The sequence below is a fragment of the Pyrus communis genome, chromosome 9, assembly GCF_041283825.1.
Source record: "Pyrus communis isolate YQ-2024b chromosome 9, ASM4128382v1, whole genome shotgun sequence".
NCBI classification, from domain to species: Eukaryota; Viridiplantae; Streptophyta; class Magnoliopsida; order Rosales; family Rosaceae; genus Pyrus; species Pyrus communis.
In genome coordinates, this window is record NC_142573.1 from 2,500,535 (window position 1) to 2,512,110 (window position 11,576).

The 11,576-nt window shown below is 38.4% G+C and overlaps 2 protein-coding genes across 3 annotated transcripts; both read right to left on the bottom strand.

Moving 5' to 3' along the window:
* Nucleotides 1-1,902: 1,902 nt before the first annotated feature.
* Nucleotides 1,903-5,595, bottom strand: LOC137741041 (NAP1-related protein 2-like). 2 transcript variants are annotated; one of them, XM_068480848.2, is made up of 10 exons: nucleotides 5,411-5,593; nucleotides 4,562-4,684; nucleotides 4,410-4,460; nucleotides 4,200-4,274; nucleotides 3,924-4,037; nucleotides 3,766-3,827; nucleotides 3,359-3,398; nucleotides 3,014-3,070; nucleotides 2,754-2,789; nucleotides 1,903-2,339 (listed from the first exon to the last, which is right to left on the bottom strand). In XM_068480848.2, exons 1-10 carry the CDS (start codon nucleotides 5,537-5,539, stop codon nucleotides 2,295-2,297), a joined length of 732 nt encoding a protein of 243 aa, XP_068336949.2. In that variant the 5' UTR covers nucleotides 5,540-5,593; the 3' UTR covers nucleotides 1,903-2,294. The 2 variants fall into 2 exon arrangements, with proteins under 2 accessions (XP_068336949.2, XP_088555614.1); XM_088699488.1 differs by having other exon boundaries at nucleotides 2,104-2,339; nucleotides 3,924-4,001; nucleotides 5,411-5,595.
* Nucleotides 5,596-7,214: 1,619 nt separating this feature from the next.
* On the bottom strand, nucleotides 7,215-8,495 carry LOC137739305 (uncharacterized). The gene has a single exon (XM_068478859.2). The coding sequence runs from the start codon at nucleotides 8,493-8,495 to the stop codon at nucleotides 7,215-7,217; it is 1,281 nt and encodes a 426-aa protein (XP_068334960.2).
* Between the last annotated feature and the right edge of the window lie 3,081 nt (nucleotides 8,496-11,576).

Consider the following 11,576-nt stretch of genomic DNA (forward strand, 5'->3'; position numbering starts at 1 on the left):
TTTTTTTTGGGAAGCCTCGTGAGGTTCTGACAGCTTATTAGCGTTCTAGGATTCATATAGCTCATATTAGAAGGATTCAAACTCCAAGAGATGTCGGGTGCAGATGTTGAATGCTCCTCTTACCCGACGAAGCTATACCCTTGCCAAATGACTTCCTTAATTCAGTTACACCATCCATTCAGCATTGGAGTTCCACTCTTATTGGACACCTTCCTACATCTGTACTACTTGATTTGTACTGCTTTCCAAAAAGCCCCCTTTTTTGGCCGATTGGCCGGATACGTTTGAGGAATCTTAGGCCATCTCTAACCGAAGGAGGGTCAAGGGGCTCCTTTTAGCCCTATAGCCCTGTAAGAAATTATATTTAATAAAGTGTTATGTCATATTTTATATCATCTCCAACCGAGAGATCTAAAGGGCCATAGGCCAAACATAGCTTTTTTGACAAAAAACCATCTCCAAACGAGGGAGCCAAATGGCCATAGGCCAAATATAATTTATTATTTTAATTAAATTAATATGGTTAATTAAATTAAACTATCATATTAAAATAAGGTTTTCGGACATATTTTGAGTGCCACTTGTCGCCAAATGAATAAGCTTCGTTGGATTTCTTATCTTTATATAATCTCAATAATTTTTTGAATAGATTTCGAGTAATACATGTTGCTAATGTGAGTAACTCTCCAGATTTCTTATATTTATGTAATTTCATTAATTTTTCGGACAGGATTTCGAGTAACACGTGTTGCTCAAGTGAGTAACTCTCCAAATTTCTTATCTTTACGTAATCTTAATAATTTTTCGCATAGAATTTCGAGTGTCACGTGTCGAGATGTAATTGGTTGTGCAAATTTTAGATAGGATTCTTATCTTTAGCTTTCAATGTTGTAGGAATGGTGTAGGTATTTATAGGAAAAAAAAAATTAGAATTTTAAAAAAAAATTCAAATTCGAACGGTAAGCTGACGGCAACATGATGTTAGCTAGTCGTTGCTAGCTGGCATCATGCTAATATCAGCTAACCGTTGGCATTCAAATGGGCTGAGCTAGAGGACTGACAAAATGTCAAGTTTAACATTCTAGCGCTGGAGGGTTGGCTGGCTGTCTAGAAATGACCAGCCCTCTGGCCTGATTTAGGGGTTTGGGCCCAGTGAGGTCCACAGGCCCTTCGGCCTAACCCAGAGACAGAGCTAGAAATTTCTTCAAGAGGGGCAACCCGAAAACCAACTAAGAAAACCTTATTATAGTATGGCTTATACTCAATCCGACAACATGGATTATTTCAAATGACGATGTATCACAATTCCAATGTTACAAAATTTTCAATATAATAGTGAAAAGTGATAAGAAATATACTAATGCATGATAGGCGGAAGAGGATTTTTTCCGTCTGAATGACAAAATAAGAGCATTTTTGCTCATGTAATATTTGATATGGAGTATAAGTAGTATGAATATATGTTGAATATTAGATACATATAATTTTCTCCAAAGCTAAGGCATATATATTATATAAGTGTAGTATGCAACTAAACAAACGAATTACTTGAGTGGGGGCATATGCCCCCAGTGAGCCTTCATTGACTCCGACCATGGCCTAGTCCTGGATTGGAGACGGTTTTCGTGTCATTTCGAACTATTTTTAACCCTATGACCTTTTGGCCAGATTGGTTGAAGATGGCCTCAATGATCCGTACGGTGGATGGAGGCCGCAACGGTGGTCCACACAACCAGCCGTACCATTTTTATTTTATCAAAGATCTTTAAGCCCGTCGGGCGAGGGCGGGTTGCTGGGTCAGAATTAGGACAAGCCCAGTGACGATTCTCTCCAACGTGACAAAAAACCAAGATATTTTGAGTTTAAAACGTCTACGAAAAAAAATCAGGCAATATTTGGAGGTAAATAAACCAGAATGCAATTCATTAGCTATAATATTGAACTGTATATAACGGGTACACTACAACAACAATCAAACCTTATCCCACTAAATAAAATAAAATTTTATCCCACTAAATATCGTTACCTGTATAAATTCTAAAATGCTATTATGCTCGGTTTTGACAGCAGGTAGATTACACAAAAACAAAAACCCAAAAGGCCTAAACGATAAACCGAGACTAATTTATATGCAACAAATCTGCTGTGAGGTATCAACCTACAAGTCTTCTTCTTTTCCCATACATCCTACTAGAACGCTTCATATCGTTGATTGACAAGACAAAAAACCGGTGATGCTTCTATCGCCGCTACCCATGAAGGAGCTACAAAAATGAAGACGGCACCAGAAGAATCTAGCTATCTTCCTCGTCATCGTCTTCCTCTTCGTCACCATTGTCCTGCACATGTGCATCCAGAAGTTGTTAGGACAATCATTCAATTCAATACTAATATCCAAGGTGATGAACTCTGACTACACTGAATATATATGCAACAAGACTCAAGGGGACGGGATCCCGATTTGTGGGACATGAGCGAGCCGATCGACCAGCCTCTCAGAACGCGCCAAAGAATATGAAAAAGAAAACCATGATTCCAAAAGCAGAACTGAACAAAGAAACACAGAGAACCTATCAAAATATCAACTAAACATGGATGTAACACACGCATGACATGCCTATATGCACTGCACAGGATGTAATTCAAGTGAGCATCACAAATCCTTACAACATCGGGTCTAACCACAACACGCACTAGAAATGAAGAATAAAGATGTACGCAAGATATAGGTAGTGAAATTTCATCTTCGTTACCATTTCATCATCTTCAGAATCCTCTTCATCGGCCTCCTGAAACAACGAATTCAAAATGTTACCCTGCCTGCCATGCTTAGATTGAAAAGGGAAACATCAAAGCTCAAAATCATAATTTCTATTGTTCATGGCAGATAGATTAGCACTCCCAACAAGTCTTGGAGACGAGAATCCATCCCGTTTGTCCCAAAGGCCTTAAAACAGGAGTCGATTAACATATTCAAAGTAACAAATATACACGCATGAGAAGAAAATATTACGTTATTAAAATACTTTAGAGGATTGGGCCATAAATCGTTCTTAATTATCTCTACCACCTGCAATGTCACAGTGAACGAAAGATCAGTAAAGATTAACAGGAAAATAAACGTAGATTATTTTAACTTCAATTTAAACCCTGTGGAAATTGGCTACAGTTAAATCTTAAAAGAATGAAACTATAACTAAGAACTACACATTGGCAAACAACTACCATTGATTTTGATGGTTACGAGTGATATTGATGAATTTCCTTTTAAATGAAGCGTTTTAACACGAAAAATTAGCATGCACAGATATATACAAGCGTTACTCGGTGAAACTAGATAGATAAAAACAGACGTTACCTCGTCATGTTCAAGAGGTGAGTCAAACAAACTGAAGAAGCTGCAACAATTACAATAGATTAGCAAATACTAATCTCTGATACGCCAGATAAATCAAAGAGAAGATAGTAAAAGAAAAAAATTCTAGACGGTACAAAAAAACATTTCAAACATTTTTACAAGAAATAAACTAAATCGCTCAGCGACAAGTGTTTTCAGCAAAAGATGGATTTCAGTCTTATGTAGAAAAAAATTGAACAAGAAACTAATGAAATATTTTTCTTTCTTGGTTCAGATGTACGAAAGACAGGGACTCACACTTTATGCCAAGCTAAAAAAGAGATCCTACTAGCTCATAAACCCTTGAGCCCCAGCCTAACAGAACAGTATTAGCTATAAACGAACACATAAAATAAAAAGATTATAACCTCTCATCAACAAGTGGTCGTTTCTTTCCATTTTTCTCTTTGGTAACTCCATTCACAAGACCCTACACAATTTACAACTCCAGTAAATTATATGAGGGGAGAAAAGAAGGGAGAAAAAAGAAGACAACAAGGGCCAAAGCGGCAAGTGTGGTGAATACCATGCCCTCCTTCCATTTGATGGGAGTACCAGTAATTCTTGTTGTCTCACCATCAACGAATGTAAAAGTTTTCGTCAACTTTGTATTTTCAAAATAAGGATTGTCGTTAAAGTTCTGAAATAGAGGAATTCGAAGGAAGCATTAGCAGAGAGTAATTCAAACACTATCAGAAAGAATGGGCATTTATATTCGGAGCAAAATCCAAAGAGAAAAAAAGGAAAGCAGCATGCAATAGAATGTGAGTGTGACCAAGTTAAACTCAACAAGGAAGCTTACGAATGTGACGGAGTATCCTAACGTCTTATCATCTTTGAAGTCCACCACATCAACAGACTTTAAATACTTGAATATCTATGTCAAGAAGAAAATAACAGAAATGGTAAATACACAGAACTGTTCAATTCCAGCCAACTGAAAGAATTAAGACAATAGGAGGATAAACGAAAATCTACGCTAAATTAATCATTAACAAACTATTTGTCTGACCTTCCGGTCTTCTTCACTCAAAATATCACAAAGAACAGGATGGCTCATGAGCTGCGTGGAGCAACAATGCATGAGTTATACACGCGCGCAAATTCTGTATCAACCATTAAACATTCTAAACAAGATGAAGTGAAATAGATTGAATCACTAACAGAAGTTAGCCAAAAGTCAGGAATGGTTTTTATGATCTCATTCCGTTTCACATAGACGGGCCTGCGTATCTCGTTATACTCTTGCTCAACTTCCAAAATCTTGTCACTCTCTTCGCCATCAACCTGTGGGGTGACAATGCAATTTCGAGCTTCATGAGCATTATCTAACAATCTGAAATCTTAAGCTGTACCAACGAACCAAACCATTCTAGTATAAACATTGACAAGTGCTCAAGGCATAAATAACGTTGCCAACTACATTTCCCATAAATCATAAACGCTAGTAATCCCAAAACGTGCAATCTTATAAACAGATTCTTACGAAGCTGACGAAAAAAAAGAAACAAAATACTCGATCTTATGCGCGATTTTCCTTTTATAATGATGAAAAGAAAGAAAAGGTTTTTGCAAGACTAACAACCAACCCAAAATAGCCTAAACAGACTATCACACGAACATAAAATTTCCGGTTTCAAATTCGATTTCCAAACCTTGAAATACCCCGAATTCGAAAACCTTCACTGGATCATAATGCCTCAGGTCACATTCTCTAAAATACCAAGAAACATAGATTACGAATTCGAATTCAGATAACAACACCAATCAATCGACAAAAACAAAAGGGAAAATGTTGTAAAAACAAAAAGCTCTGCAAGTGATTGAAATCCCGATAAAATAACAAAAATCGAAATTGAAAGCCACGCTTATGAGCTGTGACATATAGAAACTTTTATACATACACAGTGCCAATACATATATTTACACACACACACACATATATACAGCATATAGAGAGAGAGAGAGAGAGAGAGAGAGAGAGAGAGAGAGAGAGCAGAGAGGTTACGGAACCTTGTCGAGTTCATCCTGAACCTCCTGCAACTTCTCAACGGAAATCACGAACTCCTTGTCCAAGTGATAGGCGTCGTCCTCCGGAGCTCGCTCAGTGAGCTTGGCCATCTTCGCCGCGTCCGCCACCATCGTGAAAAAGCAAAACCCTTATTTTATGTCGGGAAAGCGAGGGAAAATCAGCGCCAGGGTTTTGTAATGATTGTTTGGTCATTATTGTCCGTGTGTGAGGGCTTTACAGTCTTTTCACATCCTCACTGTAGTGCTGTGTCACTTTTTTTTTTTTTTTTTTTTTTTGAGTACATTAATATTTTTATATTAAGAGGAGGGGAAGTTAGGCAAAGTCACACAATGAGCAGCCTAATTTAGTATCGAATTAGTTATCCACGAAATTTAAACTTAAGACCTCTCACTTCCAAGTGACGAGGATACTACTAAACTATAGTACTGAGTGGTTGTAGTGCTCTGTCACTTGTGTCTTAGACTCTTAAGCAATTTTAGGCATCAAAAGTAATTGTTGGCATTCTTGCACGGAAATTTTGCATTTCCTTTTTTGGTAGAGATGAATGCAAAGTAATTATTTTCAAGTGCTATTAATAATTCTTCTATTAATATTTTGACACTAAGGAATTGTGTAGATTTACAGTCTATATGCATAGAATTATGTTAGAAATTAAAATTCCACGTGTTTCTAGATCAATTATGGGCTCTCGCTTATCGTGGACAAGTCCACAATATTAGAAAAGCGAAACAAACTTAAAATTCCAATTATTTGAGAGGGCTAAACTATTCACTTTATCTTTCTTCTCATGTAATACGAAAGGAAGTTTCTTCCTATAAACAAATCTCTCATTGGAGAAAAACTCCCAATCGGACCACGTGATGCCGGTTCTAAGACATAAAAACACCCCACCCGCCTCATTTGGTGTTTCTTCATACAAACAACCAAGTCATCCGATCGTTCGGACCAAAACATTTCTCCTAATTTGGGCATATCGGCCTCTCTAATTTTCGGTCAACGGCGTGCTTGCCAAAAGGCCAGAGCAAACCCTTTGATGGGCTTTAGACAGAGGAGATTATGGATCATCAAAAAGCCCATTAATTTTGGTTTGGGTAAGTTTAGCGTGATACTCGTGGGATTCATATGATTTGCATGGAACAAACAAAAAGGTAATGCCCGAATTTTGTGAGTTGAGAATATTAGACCATCTCTAACCGACACGGTTAAAGGGTTATAGGGTTAAAAATAGCTAACAAATGATATGAAAATCCTCTCCAACCGAGGGCTAAGCCAAAAGGCTTGTGGGCCCCATCGGGCCTAAATCTCCAAATCAGGCCAGCATGCTAACCATTTCCAGCCAGCCAGCCTCAAGCCCAGCCTTCCAAAACCATAATATCAAGCTTGACATTTTGCCAACCTTCCAACTCCAGAATGTCAAGCTTGACATTTTGCCAGCCTTCAACTTAGCCCATTTGAATGCCAATAGCTACTTAGCGTCAGCATGACAATTCAAAAAAATAAATGATATTAAAAAAAATACTAAACAAACTGAAAAATTAAATTACTGAAAACCCCAACAGCTCAGAATTGACACTTGAACATAATAATTCATTCTCAGTTTTTGAAGAAGAGATTGTTCATACATACTACGGCATCACCAATGGAGTCTCTATCCTCCTTGAGTCTCTCTATTTAGAGACTCAAAGTAATCATTCGTCTTGAACACCACTTAAAATTTAAAATGGATGACAAATTAACCTAGCTAGCTATGTTGAAAATTTAACTAAAAACAATTTAACTAAGTCATCAATTATTTGATGTGAACCATATAGGTGGAGCGTCTAATTCTCCACGTAAATCCTTGAGGCAGTTGAAGTTCATGATGCTCTTGTTTGTCAACGAAAACACCCCAATATCTCGCCCCCTCGACGGTGAACTCGAGCAGAAATTATCAAACGCAAAACAAATGCAGTTTCCCTCAAGTGTCTTCTCGCAAACAGTATCGGTCGCAGAGAGGAACATGTTGCTAGCCTTGCTCACAAACAATATTCGATCGCCAAGGTCCGAAACTATCACCCATTCATGACCATTCCCAGCACACTCCAACCTGAACACTTGAAATCCAAAAGTCTCCGGCGGAATAACGAAATTGTCACAACCCTTGATGTCCGACCAACAGATTATCGAATCCTTCTCACGAACAAAGCTATTACCGCGGAAAATCATGAACAGCTCCTTCGATGCAGCATCTTTTGCTAGGTAAACGTCGTCTCTGATTTCTCCATCGTCCCTTGTGGTAATTTGTAAAGGAATTGGCCCGGGCTTACACATAACCAAATTTTCAACACCGTAGTTTGGACGACCACCGTTTTTCGTGGCATCTTCGATGTCAAACACCATGATAAACTCCGATGCTTCCCTTGTTGCCGCGTATAATTTCCCGTCGATTATTTCTATGTCGCAAAAGTCGAGCCCTCGGACATCCCAATCTTCAATTAGAGTCCATGACATATCAGTAGGCCTACAAATTGCCAAACGGCCTTGTGAACAAAGGCCTGCCACAACACAATGCGGGCTTGTTGGTGCTGAAGAGGCTACTATTTTCTTGAACTTGAAGGACTGTTGGTTGCCCTTGCCGCAAGGTAAGTTGAATTGCGATGGAAGCATAACTCTAACTCGTTCGCGTGATGTCGGATTCAAGAAGTAGATAGCACCAAAAGAACTACGGCTCTCGTTATTCAATGACTGGAGCGATCTGAAACCCTCGGCCGGCTGGACGAATTCGTGATCAACCACGATTAACCAACCCTCGATCGACCCAACACAGTCGTTATTACAAGAGGGACTCGATAGTTTGTATATCTTTTCGTCACTTAGGCTGAGAAAACAATGATCTTTACGATGCGTATTGTTGAGTTTTCGACTAGTGGAGCGGAGCATAAGCCGGGGAAGTTGACGAGCAGGAGAATGGCAACGCTTGCTCCGATCATCGTCGGAAACTCGAGCCGACGACCGATTACCAATTGTATGCTCATAGTTATAGATCCTCCTCCCAATCCGGATTAATGAATCTATTCCCAGAACCATGATGCAGTTTGTATCTGGAATTCAGTAAAGATGTTATACGATGAGCATGCAAGGTTCTAAGAGATTGAAAGAGCAATTTTTGTGCGTGTGGCTTCAGGCTTGCATGTATTGGGTTTGTCCAACTCCTGCATGTCCTTAGTTGATATAGGATTTGGTGGGAATATGGGATTCTTGTCAAGATTTGCGAGCCCCGTAAACTTTCCCTTACGGTTCTTTTAGTACACAAGTACTTAGCCTTTCTCATCTTTCCCGCAATATAACTTTTGGAAAGCACTTCTGCTCGTAAACATTTTTGTTATAAGTTTTTTTTATTAAGAAACATTGACGTTTTTTTTAATTAAAAATATGGATTGTGACATGTGCTTATCCAAATCAATCCATGCAAATATTAACCGTTTCAAATCAAATTTTTTGGCCGATAAAGTGTAATAAATGAATCAAATTGCTTGATTTCGAATCAACATGTCCTCGGGTTAAGCCCGTCTTCTGCTTAATTTTTTATGTTTTCGGAAAGAAAATGTTGCCAACATACCATTTTTTAAAAAGAAAAACTAATGAAAATGACTTTAAAACTTTGAGTTTTAACGATAAAGACAAAATAAATGGTAAAGTAAATAGTATTATGATTAACCTTTTAGTGTAAAAATGTGGTTTTTCATGAAAGTAAACAATACTGAAAGCTTTTCATTAAAGTTCCATTTTTTAAACCCGAAACAAAGTGTACGTGAAAAGGGGGCTTAAACCGGGAACATGCATGTCAATTTGTAATTCACCAATAACAAAAAAATTATTTAACTGAACAATTGGAATTAATAAATTACTAGATTTGTTAATATCTAGATGTTCAAAACTTTAAAAGTGACACCACGTAATTAAGCTCATGCATTTGTACTAAACTTTAAAAATTAACATGTTAAGTGCAACGATGTTTTATAATTCATGCAGCCGAGTGGGATAAGACTATGTTGCTGTTAATGTGAACAAGAAAAAACTCTGCTAGCTGCCGAGTGCAGAGACTATCTAACTAAACAAAGAAGGCCAGGAGCTTGATCTCGGCCACACTGCGTTTGATGCATCCGCTTGGTGGTTTTCCAGTTTTGTCTGAAGACTCTCCTGATGTTTTCCGGTCCCGGACTTACTCTAAATCCAACCTTCTTAGCTGGAGCAGTAGTGGAATCATCATCAAATCTGACCTCGGTCCAGGGAACTACTTCATCCTCCTCAAGATCAAAGCTGTAACTCCGATGAAGAACATTCTTCATCCACAGTTCCTTTGACGTCAAATCTTTTAGCCCTCGATCGGTTGTCGTAATATGGCAAGGAATTTGCACAGGTTCAAGCATATGCAAACTTTCAGCGAAATAGGCAGGAGGGCGAGCGGCGTCTAGTTCAATGTTGAACTCTACTAAAAACTCCGGCGCATTCCTTAATGCAGCGTGTAGTTTCCCGTTAATTATTTCTATGTCGCAAAACTCGACCCCTCTGGCCTTGCCTTGATCAACGAAAGTCCATGATTGATCAGTTGGTCTGCAGAACGCTAGCCGGCCTTGCCAACATAGGGCTGCCACGAGACAATGCGGGCTTGTTGGTGCTGAAGAGGCTACTACTTTTTTGAAGAACGAAGGCTGGCTGCTGCCCTCACATGGAACCGTGGACTGAGATGGAAGCATAACTCCATCTCTTGATGACGGATTGAAGAAGAAGTTGACACAAGAAAAACGAGTACCACTACGCTGATCGGGTAGCAAATGGAACGACCAAGGATTTGCGAAAGCACCGAAACTCCCTACGTTCCAACATTCAACATCGACCATGATCAACCAACCTTGAATCGATCCAACACAATCAAGCCTTTTTATTTTGCAACAAGTGGGAAAAATCGATTTGAAAAAATTCCCATCACTTGGACCTAAATTGCGACGTTGTTTGAGGGAGGCGAGGCGTTGAGATTGGAGCGTATGCCGTGGAAGTTGAGAAGCATGGTGGTTACGCTTGCTCGGATCAAATGTCATATGATCAACAACTCGAAGCAATGTGTTCCTTGTTTGCAACGCCATGGTATCGATCTGGAATTTCGCACGAAGATATGAACGAGCAGCTTCAGCTGGAACAGATTCAGCTTCGCAAAGAATTGTAGTGTGGTTTGCAATATTTGGTTGGGTTCTATGTCCTAAGTTTTTATAGTTTGGAGAGTTTTCCTAGCGGGAGTGCGGTTTTTGTACTACTTTCCCCTTTTCGTTTGCCCTAACTTGTTTAGGAAGAACAAAAACTTGCTTCTTTTGAAAATCCATGGGGCCATGCGTTTACAAATATTACCAACAAAAGGGAGTGACAATTGACGGGCAAGCTAGTTTCAAATTAGACTCTATTGATTCAGATTGAAAATTTTGTGGGCAAAAATCACTCAATTTCGTAAGATTGGACTTCGCTTCTGTGAATCCCTCGAGCTACGAAACATTTTATGTGCCACGGAGCCAGAACAATGAGCTATGACGCTTTCGTTGACTGATTTAAAGAACTAATCCAAAGGTGAGGTATTGCATTTTTTTCAACACGATGCATCACCAGTTCAAACTTTTCTTCAGTTATCTACTCTTAACGGTCAAAGCGAACCCCTTGATTCCGAATTCTTCTAGTAATTTAGAAAATCCAGTATAAATTATTTTATCGTTATTCAAATAACTTGTGCTTTTCTTTGGTTTTTTTTATTTTTTTATTTTTTTATATTTCTTTTAATGCACATCACGCGTTATTTAAAAACTGCCCAAATAAATAACTGAGACAAATATGGCGTTTGAAAAACTATAGACTATAGTATCCATACTAAATTTAAATTTGGCATACGGTGAAACAAACTCTGCTGAGTTTTGGGCAACTTCTAGGTATTTATCCATTTTTGTTTGAGGTGCTATTTTGGAAAAGTTTTCAATGTGATGTTCACACTGTTACGTGTTGTACAATAAACGAACAATAAAGTTGAAATATTATTGACTTATAATATACATTAGTGATAAATCAATGTATCATATAGCACGCGTGGGTTGATCTATCGCGTAACATGTGTTAAATTAAGAAATCTAT